At 38.9% G+C, this 20130-nt stretch overlaps 1 protein-coding gene across 1 annotated transcript in view; it reads right to left on the minus strand.

Annotated features, from left to right (window-relative positions):
• The window catches only part of PPP3R1 (protein phosphatase 3 regulatory subunit B, alpha), a 64851-nt gene extending 45801 nt beyond the window's left edge, over positions 1 to 19050 (minus strand). Inside the window, exon 1 of the mRNA XM_045549753.1 lies at positions 18601 to 19050. Within this exon, the coding sequence (XP_045405709.1) occupies positions 18601 to 18603 (3 nt within the window). The 5' untranslated portion in view covers positions 18604 to 19050. The remainder of the gene's footprint in view (positions 1 to 18600) is intronic.
• Positions 19051 to 20130: the final 1080 nt, after the last annotated feature.

Raw genomic sequence — 20130 nt, forward strand, 5'->3', positions numbered from 1 at the left:
AAGACCAAAATTAAATGTAAAAGTATGTTTCCATACATGGTATCAGTTTCTCACTATGACTACCTCACTGCACTGCAACCTCCATAATAGCAAAGCACTGGTTTTATTCACTACAGTTATTCTTCAGTGCATGATACATAGAAAATACTTAATATTTTTGAATTATCATTTAAATATGCTTTTGTAAATTTTCATTAAACCCCTTTTTTTTATTTCTTTGGAAAAATACATTGACTCACAAACAAATCGTGTATGAACTTTAAACACAGTCCATTTATAAGTGGACTCCTCCTGTATGCCAACACTTAATTTTTCCAGGAATGAGACGCCCAACATTTAGACAAACTCTCAAAAAATTGAGCATTATGTCCAAAAAGGTAAGAATGGTATTTTACAAAGTGTTCAGTACACTGTAAGCGGTCAATTAATAGTATATTTCACTCCCAAAGGTATAAGATATTTCTCAAGTGGCAACAGACATATGACAAAAGGTTTATTAAAGCAGAGATTTTTTTTAAGCCTAAATTTACAAAAACAAACAAAAAACCTGTTGACTTTTCTCCTCTGATTTTACTCTAATAGTGGAATTACTTTTCTCCAAATTAAGACAATTCTTACGAAGTCCTAAAATCCCTCCAACACATATACTAATTTAAATCTCAATAACTAGTTCAAACTAAACATAAATGTGGTTACTTTGTCAAGTTTCAAGTTTTAAAAGCCCTTTTTTAAAGGTAGAAACTAATGGATCTACAAAGAAATCCTTAAAACTTAACTCCATGAATATAAATATGGATGGGGAAAAAAAAGATATTTATTTAGGGGGAAAAGTGAAATAACATGTGCTGGGCATTCTTTTAGAGATTTTACATACATTATGTCATTTATCCTCCAAAGAATCCCTGGGTAAACAGAGGGTATCAAGAAAGTTAAGCAGTTTGCACAGCTGGTAGTGGCAGAGATCAAACTGGAATTCAAGCTAATACAATTCCCATAGTATTCTTATCAATGTATCATAAAGAGAAGCAGTAAGTTACTGTAGCCATTCTCTTCTCATCTTAGAACACTTAAATTCAAGTGGCTTGTCACTGCTAATTTACATTAGCATAGCAATTTTAAATGTGTCTTTCAAATATCTAACAGCACTCACAATTACAGAAACACAACAATAAGAGTGAGAGATAGAGGAACATAGCTGAGAAGAGGAGGAGTAAAGGATGAAAAACATAAAATACTATTACATGGAAACCATCCAAAAACTTCCTGTAGACAGCAATACTAATTTGGTACTACATTCTAATTTGAAACATAACCCCACCCCAAACAAAAAACTTTATACGCATGGCATTTTCAATAATTATAATTGAGAAAGCATGGTCACAGAATACTAAAGCTAGGATGTCCATAATGACATGAAGTGATGGTGGAACCTAGAGGGAAAATGAGAGAAAGGTACTTAAATTTTGAATGAAAAAATGAGAATCCAGAAAGATGTTGGCAATGAAAACAGATAAGGAAAGGTACAGTCAGATAGGAGGAAATGACTCTGCAGGAGAATGAAAAATAATCTATTATGGGTCATCAAACTATGGCCCCAGGCCAAATTAGGCCTACCACCTAGTTTGTTTTTAAACAGCTTTATTGAGATATAATCCATATACAACACTATCTCATTCATCAAAGTGTACAATTCCATGGTTTTAGTATATTCACAGTATTGTGCAACCATTACTACAATCAAATTTAGAGCATTTTCACTACCCCAAAAAGAAAGCCCATATGGATTGACAGTCACTCTCCAATTCCCCCTTACCCCAGCCCTAGGTAACTGCTAATCTACTTTCTGACTCTACATATTTGCCTATTCTGGATATTACATATAAACAGAATCATACAATATGTGGTCCTTTATGATTGGCTTCTTTTACTTAGCAAAATATTTTCAAGGTTAATCTAATGTGTCATAGCAAGTATCAACACATTCCTTTTACTGCCAAATATTTCAGTGTATGGCTATACCACATTTTATTTATCCATTCATCAGTTACTAGACATGTGGACTGTTTTTATGTTGGGGCTATTATGAATAATGCTCTTATGAACATTTATATACAAGCTTTTCACTTACTTTCACGTTTCATTTCTTTTGGGTACATACCTAGACATGGAATTACTAGATCGTATGGTAACTTTATGTTTAACACTTAGAGGAACTATTTTCTAAAGTGCCTACATTTACATTCATTCCCACCAGCAATGTACAAGGGTTCCAATTTCTCCATATCCTTAACAATACTTATCTTTTTGATTATAGCCATCCAAGTGGGTGTGATTTCAAACTGTGGTTTTGATTTGTAATTTCCTAATGACTAATGATGCTGAGCATCTTTTCATGCACTATTGACATATGTGTATCTTCTGCAGAGAAACATCACCTCAGATCCTTTGCCCATTTTTAAGCTGAGTTGTCTTTTCATCACTGAGTTGTAAGAATTCTTTATATATTCTGGATGGAAGTTTCTTATCAGATACATGATTTGCAAAAATTTTTTCCTGTGGGTTGTCTTTTCATTTTCTTGGTGTCTTATGAAGTTTAAATTTGTTAATTTTGATGATGTTCAATTTATCTTTTTTCTTTTGTTGCCTGTGGTTTTGGTGTCATATATTAATATAAGAAACTATCCTTGACCTGTGTTTGTAAATTAAGTTTTATTGGAACACATCCATGCTCATTGGTTTAGTATTGTCTATAACTGCTTCACACTACAATGGCAGAGTTAATTGTTGCAACAGACTGTATGGTCTGCAAGCCTAAAATACTTACTATCCAATCCTTTGCAGAAAGTTTTCCAACCTGTGGTCTAAAACAGCAGTCCCCAACCTTTTTGGTACCTGGGCCTGTTTTCATGGAAGACAATTTTTCACCAGGGGGTGGGCAAGAGGGGGCACAGGAGGAGATGGTCTCGGGATGATTCGAGCACATACATTCATGGGCACTTTATTTCTATTATTATTACATTGTAATAATGAAATAATTATACAACTCACCATAGGTTGGGGACCCCTGGTCTAAAACAACGCCAACAACTACCAACTACCCCTAAGCTAAAATTAACAGCCATCCTTCACTGGAAAGAGCTGCAAGGGGAAGCAGAATTTTGGTTACGGCAAACTAGGCAGAGAAAATATTTTGGTGAAGAGGCTGACAACATGAGGGGACAGCTATGCTCTGGTGTGGGAACAGATACAGTATAACATCAGAAGCCAGACAGAGTTTTCACTATCTACAATCCCATCTATAATCTGCAATCTTTGTTCAGCATATCAAATAAAATATTAACGAGATTATTTTTACTATCGTAAGGCCTAGCCGCTGGTGACAGAAGGTAAGCTAGGGCCAAGTTACAAGTATTTGGTCCTCTTCTGGTATGCAAGGGCCACTGAGAATACAATGATACCAAATGAAAAAACCTTCTCTGAGACTTGTAAGAAAGTTTTTCCTCCCTAATAAAAAGAGATAAATAAGGAAGCACTCCCTGCTCTTCTTCAGTCTGATGTTGATGTTTGAAATTGTGGCAGCTCTCTCCTGACATGCAGAGCTTTAAAGTAAATAGGGCTTATGTCTTTGATGAAACTGATGAACTGTGAACCCAATCCTGTAACTCACTGACTCTAGGCTTCTCATCCTGTGAAATAATACATTGCTTATTGTTTAAGTCACTTTAGTTGGGTTCTGTCACTTGTAGTTAAAAATATCCTGACACATTTTCCACTTTGTTACCTTACTGGACAGAGGGCTACACAGAAATTAGAGTTGATTATGAAACCTAGACCTGCCAAAAATACTACATACTAGTCTTCAGTAGTTTAATTGATTCTAAAAGATGTAAACAGCACTTTGTAATTTATCAAGCATCTTATCAAGCATAATTACCTACATCCCAATACCCACAAGAACTCTGAATCAGACAATGTTGTGGCCATTTTACAGATATTAAAAAAAAAAAAAAAATCCAGGGTACTCCAAAATAGGTCTTTCAATTCTATATCCCATGCTTTTTCTAGCATATTATTAATATGTCACCTTTCATAATATCAAATAAAATTTACTGAGAAGCAACATAACAAAATGATTACAGTATTCTTTCAGCACTTAAATAATGGTTTGACATATACAACTCCATAATAAATAATAAAATGCTCAAATAGCTACCATATTTGTTCTAATTGGACAAGGAGAGTAGCCAGAAGAAATCTAGCACCTTGTAATAGCTCTACTGAAGCACTTTATTGCATTATAATTTTTCCCTCCACATGCCTGACTCAACCTATGCTGTGAAATCCCTGGGGATGTATCTTTTATTCTTTCATCTTTATACCTGACACTCTGTTTGATATATGTAGTAGGTGAACATTAAATGTTTGCTACAGAAAGGAAATCAAAGATTTAGAGTTGCAATCTCATTTTATCAGGTGTTCTAGAATCTCCAGAACAAAAAAGATGAATCAGCTTAAGTAAACAAAAATAAACATTATTCATAAATTTTGAGTTCCCTTTAATTATGAAAACATTTACTTAACATTTACAAATGAAAGTAATACTTTGATACCTAGAGTTCTCTACTCAGATATGTAAAAAGAATCTTGAAGAATAAAATAAGTCCCCTAACTTTTAGAATCAAGAGCAGTTTCCTCTGGTAGCTTTCCCACTGTGCCTAACATACTTGGGGCTTTCTAAGCATTTATCCACATGACTTAAAGATCTCCCTAGCCTTAGATGATGAATATAACTTAATCCACTGCATCTCTGAATTACATGAGAGATACCACATAGGGACTATATTTCCAAAGATGAAAAAAAAAAAAAGTATCCCCTGCCCTTCAGGAGCCCACAGCTAAGGAAAGGCAGTTTAACACAATGAAATAAGGAATGTACAACAGTGAAAGTTACTCACAAATGGCCATTAACTGCCTGGGAGAGTTGGGAAAGTTTTCATAGAATGCCACTGGAACAGGGTCTTGATGATGTTTGCCAGACAGAGAAAGGGGAAGGACATGGCAGATAGAAGATTACAAACAAAGGAACCAATAAGTGAAAAAAGATAAGGCATTTGAGAAACAAGCAGTTTAGCTTGGTTACAAAATAAGGATGGCAAGAAATAAGCATCAGAGTATGAATGCCATACAAAGGAGTTTAAATTTTTAATTCTACAGGATGTAGCACTGACTTTTAAATGAATGCCTGGACATTAGATTTCCCTGTCAGAAGAAAAACTCTGTTGGCAATATGGAAGACAGAATAAAGGAAAAGAAACGGGAGGCAAAAAGAAAAAAGCATTAAGTATTAGGCTAGAGAAATAGCCTATATGAGAAATAAATGGAACCACAATAATCCCAGTGGCAACGGGGATAAAGAAGTTGATTCAAGAGGCATTTGAGAGACCTAAATGAAGGAACATATTTGCTACAACACGATATTTATGTTCCTGAAAAAAACCTTATGCTCTTAAAACCACACATTAAAAATAATATGACTTAAGAAAAACAGAGTCAGGAACAAACACTGAAAACCTATGCAAACTTTGTAACCAAAGTACTAACAAAAACAACAAAAAACCTAACAAAAATATTAAGTTATTAATAAATATGATGATACAATGGGACTTTTAAAGGTACAGGTGAAAGTAATAGAAAAAGGTATAAGAGGCACGAAAGCTAAGTTACAGAAACAATGGAAAATGCATAAAGATCTAGAAGAATTATACAACAAATTCTTCCAACACAAATAGCCAAAATAAGAGCAAGAATGTGAACTAAATGGACAGTACACAGTCCTATACTGTTCTGTAGCTTGCTGCTTTCAGCTCTGTTAGTGTATTTTGAATTCACCTGCCACTACTTGGTGACACAAGGCATCAATATAAGGGGAATGTTATATTATTTCCCTGTTTACTCACAGTATATAAGCCAATTTGTGTTACAGAATAAGCACTGTATGGGCTGCAACCGATAGCCTTAAAACTTAGTAGTAAAGAAGACACAAAAAAGTATGACTATAACAGATTTCCAGTTAGTAGTAAATGCTCATTGTTTCTATTAAGAAAAAAATGAAGGATAATTAAGTATGAATATGAAGAAGATAATGAATGTGGTTGTAGTTACATTGAGTTTGAGGTATCTTAGAAACATCCTTATTTAGACGGTATCCAGTAAACAGATCTACAGATTAGAGCAGAAGAGAATGATGTGTGCTAAAAATATGAATCATCATTACATAGGAGACAGATGAAACTTTGAGAAAAAACAAGGAATTCATATATTCACTCAATTCATTCACTTGACACATATTTATGAAATTCCTATAATGTGTAGGGTCCAATGCTGGCAGCAGGGTATGTAAGAGTTGTTAAATTAGCCTAAATTTGGCCTGAGGATGCTTCTAAACTTGAATCATTACATAACTGCAGCCTGGCTTAGTAAAACTAACTGAAAACCTAACTTAAGAGTATACAGACAGTCCCCAACTTACCAGTTTCAACTTAAAATTTTTTGACTTTACAATGGTACCTATACAACCATTCCGTTTTTTGCTGTCAGCACAGTATATAATAAACTACATGAGATATTCAACACTTTATTATAAAATACGCTTTGTGTTAGATGATTTTGTCCCACTGTAGGCTAATGTTAAGTATTCTGAGCACTTTTATGGTAGGCTAGGCTAAGCTATGATGTTTGGTAGGTTAGGTATATTAAATACATTTTCAACTTACAATGGGTTTACTGGGACATATTTAGGTCATTAAATAGGAAATGTCTGATTTCGAAGCACAAGTGTAGTTCTTGTATCTCAAACAAGAAGCAGTACAATTAATCAAAGTATGCACCTAAACTATTGACACAGTTTTGCCACCTCAACTGTAGCTTGTTTGTGCCAGCAGCAAAGAAGCCTAGAGAGCAAATGTCAATGAAATCTCAAAAGATGTTTTCCACAGCTTGTTGAGTATTGAACAGTTTTCCTTGCAAGAAGTGGTCCAACGCCGGAAGAAGTGGTAGTCAGTCGGTGCAAGGTCTAGTGATTACAGTGGATGACAGAAAGTTTCCAAGTTCAGCCTCTGTTGTTTCAGTAGCATTGTTTGTGTGACACGTGGTAGAGCATTGTCTTGCAAGAGAATTGGCCTGTCTCTATTGACCAATCTCGGCTGCTTAATCGCAAGCATCCTCATCATTTCATCCAATTGGTTGTAGTAGACATCTGCTGTAATCAACTGACCAGGTTTCATGAAGCTGTAGTGGACAATACTAGTGCGAGACCACCAAACAGACACCATTAGCTTTTTCTGAAGAATATTCGGTTTTGGACTGTGTTTTGGCACTTCACCTTTATCCAACCATTGTGCCGAACGCTTGTGATTGTCAAAAAGCATCCATTTTCATCACACATAACATTATGGTGTAGAAATGGTTTACCTTTATGTTGTGACAGGAAACAAAGGCAAGCTTCAAGACGATTTGTCTTGTGACACTTGTTTAATTCACGTGGAAACCATCTATGCAGCTTCTTTACCTTGTCCATTTGTTTCAAATGGTCCAATATTGTCGCAATAGTAACGTTAAACCTTGCTGTTAATTCACGAGTAGGTTGAGATGGATTCACTTCCACTACAGCTTTCAGCTCATCATTAGCCACCTTGGTCTCAGGTCACCCACGTAGCTCGTTTTCAAGATTAAAATCACCAAAATGCAACTTCTCAAACCATTCACATACTGTGCATTCACTAGCCACATCCTTCCCAAACACTTTGTTGGTATTTCCAGCATTGCATTGGTTCCACAACGGAAGTCATATTCAAAAATAACACACATTTTTTACTTATCCATGGTTTCACAAAAACTGCTCTAAAAAAAAATTTTGAAAGATAATCACAAGCCAAACCGTGTGTTTGAAAGACTGAGCATGTACCTCCACAGTAAAAATAAAACAAGACATGTCAAAGGGAAATGTCAGAGATATCAACTGTCAAACAGTACTTATGGAAATCGGACATTTCATACTTAATAAAATCATCATCAAGTCGAAGAGCACCTGTACTTTTGTGGCAAGCTGCTGAGTCCCAGTTGACTACAGTAGCTGACCTTCAGTCAATCATGGGCAGTCCACTGATTCAAATAAGGTAAACGCTGAACTGTAAGCAATTAAATTGTATACCTCATTTCTATCTCTATACCTCACTTCTGTTTTCTATTTATTGATATAAATACTGCTTGACAACATTGTTGGTTGGAGTTCTTAGACCTGTTCTGGTTCTGACTGTTGCTTGATTCATGAACTTTTGGGGGTTTTTTGGTTGGTTTGTTTTGCTCAGTTAAACTCTGCTAAATTTAACTTGTATGAAGTTTTTCCTTTGAACAGAATGAAGAACAAGACACACAAGATATCCACTCTCACAGAGTTCATGTTAAATCATGGAGAGACAGAAAGCAACCAAACACCTACAGCAGAACTAATCAATTATATGCTGCAAAGGAGATATAAAAGGTACTCAAAGGGTATGTATAACACAGAATATGACCTGCCCTGCTGTGGAAGTGGGAAGTCACTGAATTGAGAGACTTTTGAGGCATTCCAAATATAACACATACAAAGGCTCTGACAGTGGAATAAACAGATGGAGGAATAAACATGGATAAATGACCCAGGGCCAGTGGCTAAAGAAAACAAACAGGAACATGGTGGAAGAGGTAGAACCAAGTAGAGGTAGAACCTATGGAATCCATGGGCTATGTTACGGATTTTAGTTTTTATGATAGTTGGGATTTTAAATGGGAAAGTGATACAATCATACTTTAAGAGGGCCTTGGACCAAACGCAGATGAGAGGCTAGCAACAAAGACTAAAAATGGTCAGAGAAGTAGAAGAGCAACTTGTAGAAAGGTCACAGAAGCAAAAAGAAGAGAATTTCAAGAGTTCCCAACAAGATCCAACATTACAAAGAAGTCAAATAAAAAGAATGAAGAACCAAATGTGCTTAATGAGTGCCTACTAGATTTTCAGACACTCTACAGTAGGCCCTTGGTATCCACTGGGGATTGATTCCAGAACTCCCCTCAGATACCAAAATCCACAGATACTCAAGTAGCTTATATCAAATGGCATAGTATCTGCATATAACCTACACACATCCTCTCATATACTTTAAATCATCTCTACATTACTTATAATACCTAATACAATGTAAATGCTATGTAAATAGTTATTACATTGTATTTTTAATTTATATTATTTTTATTGTTGTTATTGTTATTTTTTATTATTTTCCAAATATTTTTGATCCATGGATGCAGAATTTGTGGATACGAAAGGCCACATGTATATTGTCAGCACAATTTGAGATGTTGTTATTCCCATTTTACATATTCACTGTATTAAATAAGGTCTAGAGAGCTTATGATACTTATTCCAGGTCACATTACTAATAGGTGGCAGAGCCAGAATCTAAATTCAGATTTTGCCAACTCCAAAGCTCATGCTGGTAATTAGAAGATTACTGCCAATGTAAGTTTCATTGAGATGCAGATGCATCATCATTCTAGACCAGCACTACCAAAAAGAAATTTCTGCAATGACGGAAATGTTCTTTATCTGTGCTAACACAGTAACCACTAGCCACATGTAGCTACTGAGCACTTGTAGATATTGGCAATAAACGGAATTTATACTTTTATTTAATTTTAATTAACTTTAATTAAAATTTAAACAGTCACATGTAGCTAGTGACTACTGAATTAGACATCACAGAATTGTAGTGGAATGAAAAATAAGAAAATTGAGCAAACAGAAAACAGTTAAGAAGTAAGATGGTAAAGCTAGCATGACCACCAGCCAGGAAGACAGAGCTGACATATTCCTGGGCTCGTAAGTTCACTCTTTGCTTGAGAAAGATTATATGTTAGTGTAATTCACAACATTCTATTTGTTAGGAACACAGTTGTGCCATGATCATCCATAAAATCACAGATTTCTCTTATAACTCGTTATCACTTGTTTTTCCTGAGATTCCAATTTTTACTAAAGACTGCCTTACAAGCAAATAGAGGATGCTAACTTACTGCATGCCTAAACAGGAGTTTTCTTGTGGCATTACACTCAGGAGATATGAAAGAAAACCATTTCTGAAACTAGACAGATTAAGAATGAATAAAAATACTAACAGACAGGTCTACCAAGGGCCGATGTTAAAAGTTTGATCCTTTTCGTAGACTGCTACACTTCATCTTATCATACCTAGGTTTTAAAACGCATATCTAATTCTAACATAAATAAAAATAAATACTCTGTATTGTTTACAAAAGAGATTTGGCCAAAATATAGTAAATTTAATAACAGTGCCAGAAAAACAAGTCAATGTGACATCTCATCTACACTACAGACATGTTTTTGGGGATACAGACAGGGCTACCACTGTGGCCCTCCTTATGATACTAAGAAAGGACCAGTTTAAAAAATAAATCAAAACTCTCTAAGGAAAGAAATTATAGGAGTCTATGAATTATTGGTGCTAAATTTTAAAGGATTTTCTATTGAAATCTTCAAATGTTTTAAATATTGTTAAAGTAACAAGACTATAAAAAGCCAAAAAAAAACCCAAAAACATATTTATCAAATTTTACTTATCAAAATCGCATTCTTGCACCACACCTATACATTAGCCATAATTATACTGTCAACTCATAAACATGAAGGAAATAATGGAAGTCCAAAAAGAAAATTCAGAAAGTGAAGAATGGATGAGGACTACTGGAGAAAAGGCTTATTTTATTTTGCAAAAGTAGAAATATGGAAGAAATTTAATCCAGCAAACTTGAGTTAAAATAGAGGCTTTATCCAAAACACTTTGGAGATAGTTTTCTCTTTTAATTCAAGAATTTGCTATCTATGTAGTGTGGTTAATGCTTAATAAGATGTTAAGTGGAAATAAGTACAAAAAGAGTCCTAACATTATTTTCCCTAAGAGTAATTTCGTAAGAACACTGTCACAGTTCACACCTTGTTAAAGTACCAATCTCTATCATTAGAAAATTGTTACCTGATTAGAATTATGAATTGTCTTTGACTCAACGTTTGCATTTAAAATACAGCTGAAAACCTTGGAATAAAACTGATTATAATGAGTAAACTGGAGCATGATACTATTAAAACCCCTTTGTAATCTTTTTAATAAAAACTGAATTATTAAAAAAAATCCATATGCTAGCAAAGGCAAAAACGGGACGAAAACCCCACACAAAAAAGCTCTCTCTTGGAAGAATATACAAGAAACTTAAGAATGAGGGAGGGGTTGCCAGAGAAGACTCTTACTTTTCACTTTATACTTCTCAATATTGTTTGAATTTCTAAGTAAATGTACAGAATTTTTTAAAAAATTTAAGAATACTGCTCTACAACTACATGTTCCCCCTAATAAAACCCGAATTCAAAAAATGGTTCCTTTTAGACCTATGTAACTTGATCAAAACAACAAATAAATCTGTATTAAGCTCTTTTCTTATTAGAACCCATTTCCTAAATTCATTTCCTACGTCACTAATTCACTGTTGCCCTTTCCTGGGTCCTATCTACTATTTAGTAATATTTACTTGTTACCTTCTTAACAGCCTAACAAATTCCCTGAAATTGGAACAGAATCCTCCTCCACAGCCCTCACCCTCAAACCCACCCTATTTGCCTCAGCCTCAATCTCAGTCTCTGTAAATGATCTTTCCTCAAGCTCTCCTGAGATACTAAATGACTTAGACCACCAGGTATGAACTCCATCATTAAAACACATCTGTTGCATGGCCTACTCTCCTGTGATATTTTTTTTTTTCTTTTGATGTCCCTCCTTTCCTTTTATCCTCTTCGTCTACCTCTTCTAGGGCTTAATCCTTTAATCATTCTCTTTGTTACAGCTCCCTCTCCTGGCTTTTCTTTTCTAATTCTTAACAATATCCCAATCTTCCCCTATCCCAAAAAGCACATACTCCAACTGTAAACCATTGAAGTTAAATATCCTTTGTTCTCTTTCATAAATGTCTCAAAAAAGGAATTGATACTTATTGCCTCCAATGCCTTACCAACATCTATTCCTTTATTCCACTTATTCATTCACATATTCCTTCTTCAAACAGTACTTAATATCTATTACTTCCCAAGGATCTGGAATATAACAATGAAAAGATAAAGACAAGGTCTCCGCATTCACAGAGTTTACATTCCCTTGAACTCTTATTTTTTTCACTTAGGACATAACTGCAGTTAGTCTTAGAGATTATCAATATTCTTCTAAGGGCCAATTCCATCAGTATCTTCTTAATCATCATCCTTATAACCCTCCCTTTAGCTATTATCTTGACCCAAATATTCTAACTTCACTTCCTTCACAGGTATATTGCCAAGTTTGTTAAACAGAAACTTACAGTGGAATTCTCAAGCTCATCAAACTCACTGTGTCAAACTAAACTTGCCTTCTTCTAACACTTCTTTTAACCAGCAACTCAGTCCTACTTTCCTGCTTTTATTAATAAAGTAGAGCTCTCTTTATATCCAATCACCAGGGTGGGTCATCCTTTATGATTCTGTTTCCTCAGAAAGTTTTTAACTCTTTTCAACTTTATATTTAAAATGTCTCCATATCCATTTGCTTTCAAATGCTTACAACTTCTTATCTGTAATACCACAAAGCAGTACTCCTACCTACAATTTCCACCCCTTCCAAATCACCCAGCATCTCATTTCCAGATTAATCAAGGGTTTCCCAATGGGACCAAACTGAAGTCAAGCAGCTAAGACCATTTACAACTTAACATGACTTCCTTTCCAGCCTAAACTCTTATACAGCCTACATTAATAGTTTTCATCTTAATCTCCTTCCCTTTCTTGATGAAGGATGACAAAAATCCCTCCTCTTGTCTAAGGAGAGTCATAGCCCTTCCCACCTCCTTAGGGACATCAAATTGTCAATAATCCCATCTTTTCCCTTTGAAAAGATTCAAAAGACAACCTTCTCCCTCTTTCCTGGTTCATTCTTTTGATCCCAATATAAATCCTTCCTCCGATCTAAATTTTCTAGCTTCCATTCTCTCTCCTATTCAAGGCTTTAAGGAGCAGTCTAAACTTAATGTCTGGCCATATTTATTATTCAGCTCACTACATCCTGGCTTTCTTTGGCACCATTAAAACAAACTACTATTGCCCAAGTCACCAAAACTTTCCTGATCCCTCTAAAAGACACTTTTAAGTTCTCTTTCCTGATCTCTGCAGTATCTCTTCATAGCTGACTCTTTCCTCCTTAAAATTCCCTTCAATCTGACATCACAGTGCTAATTTCCAATTATCTCTCTGGCTATTTATTCTCAGACGAACTTCACAGGCTCCACATCCTCTCTACCTGCCTTTTACATTCAATATTCTTTAGAATTCACCCTCTTCACTTCTCATTTTATATTTTCTCTATATAGGACTTCATCCAGTTTCATGGCTTCAACCACTACCTAACACAAATACAAAGACAACACTCAGATCTTTAATCCAAGCCCAGATCTCTCTTCTGAACTCCTGATATAAGTGGCCAATTACCTGTTGGCCATAACTACTCAGAGATGACCTATGACTACTTTAACTTCAACATGTCCAAAATAGAAATCCTCATCATTCCCCCAAATCTCCTTCTCCTACATCTCCTAGGACAATGTGCACTTCTAACAAGATCCCAGATGATGCTGATGCTGCAAGTCCAGGATTCACATTTTGAGAATCACTGCTCAAACATGTGCCTCTTCCTACCTCCAGGCTATCAAGTTCCTTCTGCTATCTCCTATGCCAGGATTATCTATGCAGCAGGCATTGTTAATATTTCACAGCACTCTAGCCTATTGAACTTGGAATCTTGCAACACAGCACTCCAAATATTAATTACCAAATGATAATAGAAGGCTAGAGATGAAACAATGGTCATCCCAGCGAAGTGGAAGTTTCTTGAGGACAGGTATGGTCTGTATGTATCCCTAGAACCTAACCTCACCAAAGGTACTCAATAAATATTTGCTGAGTGCACAGCACCATGATCTATCCAGTCACCAAAGCCAGAAACCAAGGCAGGATTTACCACTCATTTTCTCCCCCATAATCCAATAGTCACCACATCCTTTCTTCTACCTCCTAACTGTATCTCATCTCCGGTCCCTCCTATCCATCAACACTGTGAACAGTATTCTTTCAGGTCTTTATTTCTCACATGAATTATTATAATTATTTCTTAATGGCTCCCCATGTCTAGATTCATCTATTCTATTATTGACATAGCCATTAGATCAATCTCTTTAAAAAAGTACATGAGACAATGTCACTCTACTGCTTAAAAATAATAGCTTGCCACTGCTTTTAGGGGAAAAAAAATTAACTCCTTCATGATATGCAAGCCCCTCTATGACCTAGCTTAATTTACCTGACACTCTCTCCCTTCCACCCTACCCCCTTCTCCCCAGCCATGCTAAACTAATACTTCAGTTCCCCAAATGGCTTATATAGCTAACACCTCTATGATGTTGAACATAAGAACTCTATCTGGAATGCCCTTTCCCATTGTCTAAATATTCATCCTTTAAGACGCAGCTCAGGCACCATCGCTTCCAGGAAGCTTTCTGAGTGACACTCATCCCCAGTTTGGACTAAGTCTCTTCGCTGCCAAGTACTCTTACAGCACCCCATGTTTAGTCTGTTAAGAGCACATATCACACTGCACAATCATTGTCTTGTTTATCCCACTTGATTAAGTGCCTTGCAGATAATAATCATGTCTTATGTTTGTATAGTTAATGCTAGGTATATTAACAGACACTAGACTAAAATTTAAATAAATACATTCCTTGCTATTCTCTAAACAGTGGCTCTCAAAACTTAGGATACATCACAATCACCTGGAAGACCTATAAAACCTGGACTACTTGGCTCATCTCCAGAGTTTTAGAGTCAGTTGTTCCAGGGCGGAGCCTGACAAGTTTCCAGATGCTGCTGATGCTGCTGGTCCAGGAACCACATTTTGAAAATCAGTGCTTCAAATATACATTGTCTCTTCCTACCTGCAGGATTTAAAGTGTCTTCCAGATGCCTCCAACTCTGCCTAATTCAATTCTATGAATCTTTTTAGATCCATCTCAAGTGTGTCACCTCCTTCATAAAACTTTCCCTAAACCTGGATGAAAATGATCTTGCTCTTTTCTCAACTGCTATCAGGCTTTGCGTGTATTACTCACAGGATATTCATCATATGCTAACTTATTTCAGTTACTCGCATTTTTCTTATATTCTCTACTTAAATAACGGTAGGAAACCAGTCTTAATCATTTTAATATCATCCTTAACAGAGAGCATGGTAACCAGTGAACAGCAGATAAAATCTACAAGTATTTACTGATATGAATGAATCCCTATTGCTTGCCCCAGACTCTGGGTCCATGGTGTGTCTGACTTGCTCAATCCTCCTGGCCCAAGCTGACTTCCTCGTACTGCCTCACTTCCTATGACTATGCCTGATCCTTCCATACTTGCCCCTCTCCTTGCTGACTGACTCTTAGTCAGCTTCTTCACCTTGTACCCTGAGCCATATTAATTTTCTCATCCACTATGGAACATAACAAGTGGGGAAATTTTCCCTTCACGACAGATGTGAATTTTAATTCTGCTAGCCATAAGACAGGTTCCCCACTTTTCTCTTTAAAAAAAAGAAAAAAAAAGACTTCTTTGTCACAGAAACTGAATATGTTGTGTACAACTCTAAGTGCAGTTGTCACAGACAGTATTAAATTTAAGTTTTAGTTACAGATCGTGGAGATGAAGACATAAAAAGGTCCTTTATAAAATTTAAGGTTGCCTTAAGAAACAAGACCTAAAACAGGTAATTATCTTTACACTATATTCATATAAACATCCAGAACAAAATCCATACTATCTATTCCAACAAAAACAGATACAAAAAAACCTGGTTCAAGGAAAATTCCCAGGAGCTCAGTATTCACAGATTTTTGTATACACATACACAATCTTCACTCCCTCTCAATACTAAACAGTTTAAAACTCAAACTGGGTGAAGGAAGGAAAAGACTTTAATTCTCAGGGGAAAAAAAAAAAAAGCTACTTTTAAAGCAGCAACTAAAATTACTACCTGTCAGAAAAGATCCTTGAGAGATTCAATTAAATCTTGCAAGCCTTTTTACTTTCTCCATACTTCAATTAACCAGTGATATTTCATAAATTAACACTGTAACATCTGTTGACAAAAATGTAGACATGTTCATGATACTTAGATTTTCAAAGGGTGTTAGAATTTTCAGAACTGTAAGTTCAATTAACTGGAAAAATTAACCAGATCACTCCAAAGCCCGATTTGAGTTAATCAAAACCTCATATGGCAAAGTTGAGTTATAAGTACTTGATACTTTGAAACCAGTGCTATATTAAACAGACCAAAATAACCCTAAAGTTGAAAAGCCACTGTCACCATGAATTATGTAAGTCCTAAAATGGTAATTGGGAGAATGAAAAAAAGAGCCAAGGGTGAATTAGAAAATAAATACTGAAAAGGAAGCTGGAAAGAAGAGGAAAACAATGACCTGGCAGAAAATGATACCATATGGTACATCTTAAAATATTTTAAAAGATAAGGAAATATTGAGTAACAGGAAGATAAATAAGATCTAAAGGATGATTTCCCAAATTCAGTCTGGTTTTTTTTTTTAAAGGGGGGGTGCACCACAAGGAGGGTAAAAACTGCTTGGAAATCAGATCATTTTGCTACATAATGAACAAAAAAAAGCTGGATCACTGTCCCTCAAAATGCATAGCTTATAAATATAAGTAAAAACATTCTCTGCAATGAACAAAGATCTTCAAGATCCTGACCTTCAAGCAATATGCGTAAGGAAGTTCTATTAAAGCACTAAAGGGCAATTCCTAACTTCAAAATAATATGCCAGTAAAAAGACTGTACTACCAATGGCTCTGATCTTCCTAAATTGTTTTTTGTACTAGTCTGGAAAAGCATAAGTTTTGTGACTTTAGGGACCAAAGTTGTCTTCTGAGCTCTCTCTCAAGTTGGCAAGGAAAAACGTCTTCTACACATTAAAATCACGAATCATTTATTAAGTCTGCTCTTAATCTGGGTTTTAAGTACACCAAAAACACACTTATTCATTTGCCCTATATTTTAAATAAAGGCTGACGTGAATATTCTAATTTCACTCTCCTCCCTCACAATCACCACCAAATTGATTTCAAATGGCAATCAAAAGAATTTCTCTCTTCACTAATCCACCACATATTTTGAAATACTTAAATTCTACATACAAGGTGAATTATCACACAATTAAAAGGTGCAAGAAATTACCCAACGTCGAGCAACCAGTCTAAAAATCTTCTGACAACTGTTCAAAGACTTTTTAAAGAAAGCCTAACAACTGAATCACATGTTGGAATATCTGATATACACGGAATGCCACTTCGAACTTTTTCTACTATGTATACAGTTCTTGATTACAAAGAGGAAAAACTACAAGGGCTACCGGGAGCGAGAGAACCGGTAAGGTAACAGGCTAAAAGGGCGTCGTTGATTTCTTGGCTACAGCGACACAGGCGGGAGACACACCCCTAGCGTCGGTCTGAAACACTACAGCGGAGAATTCTACCTAGGGATTAATGTGAGGGTAAGGAAAGACAAATTTAAATCGCCATGATTCAAAAACAACCACCCCAAGAGAGACACACACGAAGGCAACAAAGAAAATGAAAAACCCTTAGTAGTAAGGAAGGATTTTTAAAAAACAAGTGCCGCCAATCTCCCAAAACCAAGCCAACCTATGTTTTAATGAATATACACCTTGGACCTTTCTGGTTCGCCGGTGCAGAGAGAAAAGCAGCAGCGAAAGAAACCCCGTAGACTGCAAACAGCAGCGAAACGAAAGCTAACGGGAGAGGGGGGAAGTAGGTGGCAGGATTCCTGCCAGGACTCCCTGCTTGAAAACCTGGACTGAGTGGGAGAAAAAGCAGCTCTGCAGAGAAAGTGGGTCTTATATAAAGCGCCACTGGCCGCGTATTATTTCCATAGGATTTCAGAATATCCTCGAACTTGAAAAAGAGAGTGAGTCTGGGGTGCACAGAGAGGTTCCACGTGGAGGAGGGTCGGGAGAGAAGTGAAGAGGGGCGACAAGGGGACAGTGCCAGGCTGGCGGGGTGGGGGGGCCGACAGGGGGTCGAGGCAGGGCGGAATCCCGGCGGCTGTGGCGGGGGGCGCCCCGCAGGGGCCCGGGGGGCCGGCGCGGGAGCTCCGCTGCCGCAGCGCCCGGCGAGCCGCCGTCCTGTCAAGCAGCCGGCCCACCGCCCCCGCCGGCCGCCAACGCACCCGGGCCGCTGCGGGCTCGCCCGCACCCGCCGCGGCACCGGCCCGGCCCGGGTCTCTCGAATTTTCCACTGGAGGGAGCCGGCCGGGGGCTTCGGGACTCGCCCCCGCACCCGACCCCGCCGGCGGCGGGCGGGGGAGGGATGGTGCATTGGGGAAGCCAGGGTCTCACCATTTTGCTCGGCGGGTCGGAGGCTCGCTGGCGTGGAGAAGTGTCGGCGCTCAGACGCGCTCCAGCAGGAAGCGGCGGCGGCGGCCCAGCTGCGGCCCTCGGGTCGCCCGCGGGGAGGGGGCGCGGGGTGGGGGGAGGGGAGGCGGCGCCGCGGGGCCCGCGCCGGCCGGTGACTGGGCACGCGAGGGAGCGGGCAGAGCGAGGGGAAAGAAATTAAGGCCGAGATTCGGAGGCCGAGAGCGCGGGAGGAGAGACGGCGAGGAGGAGAGGCAGAAAGGAGGGGGAGAGGGGCGAAGAGGGCCAGGCGGCTCGGGGACTGCAGCCTCGCGCTCGCGCCGGAGCCGTGACGGACTCACTGCAGCGGCTCGCGCTGACCCGCAACCTCAAGGCACGAAAAAGGGGGAGGGCGGGAGAGGGAGGGGAGTACCGAGCGCAGCCGCGCGGGGCGGAGGGCGGAGGGCGGGGGCGCGCGCGGGCCGGTGGCGGGGGCGGGGCTTTCGCGAGCGCCGCACATCCGGGAACCCGCGCGCCCGGCTCGGCGGCGGCCGCTGCGGCGCTCTGGCGAGCTCTGGTTGGGGAGCGCGGCGCGCGCGGACCACGTTCGCCCCTCCGGCGGCCGCCCCTTGCGTGCGGTGCGGGGGGAGCCGGGGGCGGGGGCGCGGACGTCGGTGACGTCGCGTGGCGGAGCCCTTCCTGTCATGTGGCTGGAGGCGGGTGGGGAGGAAGGCAGGGCAGGGAGGGGAAGGAGGAAGTGCGAGTGTTTCCCGGGAGCGAGGAAGCCTGAGGGGTGCCCGAGCAGCGAGAGAAAGGGGACTTGGGCCCTGGAGTGGAAGCCTCGTGAGAGACAGAGTAGATGGGTGGTCTTAGGGAGTCAGAACCACCCAGATGACGCACCAGAAAAAGGGGGAAAATCCAAGTCCTGGGGCTAGAGGGAATCAAAGGTGTCTTTGTATCTGCGCACCGACTCGGACCCACTGCAGAATTACACGGCGCATCAGGACTGGTGTCGCCCAGGTGCAGCACCCGCAGGCCCCCACTGTCGTGCAAATTGGCAGAGACAGGAGCCAGATTGTAAAGACAGGGAGGAGGGCAAAGCTGGCTGCAGCTTGAGGCGTGGGGAGAACCTTGGACAAACAAGTAGCAGGGCTGCTTCCCACTCCCCCAGAGACCTTCCCACCCAGCTCCGCATTGTCGATAAACCCTCTGTTCTGCGTTTGGCGGGGTGCAGCAGTGTTTGTTTATGAAAAATACCCGAAGATAAATTCCCTACTTGTCCTTTTTGTATGGGGAGCTATATCCACTCTGGTGGCAATTACCTTCCCAGAAAATTCAGACTACAATAGGAAATGAAGTCCAGAAAAGCCAAAGGAGAAAAGTTATGTTCAAGAGAAGAAATAAAGCTAGTAGGAGAGGTGGGATGAGGATAATAACACATTTTGCAACTAATGTAACCAGTCATTCCTTCAGAAGTCTTGATGAGCGCGCGTGTGAGGGAGGGAGGATGTTTTCTGAATGATCAGAAACTCCTTA

This window comes from Lemur catta, chromosome 4 (assembly GCF_020740605.2).
Source record: "Lemur catta isolate mLemCat1 chromosome 4, mLemCat1.pri, whole genome shotgun sequence".
NCBI lineage: Eukaryota > Metazoa > Chordata > Mammalia > Primates > Lemuridae > Lemur > Lemur catta.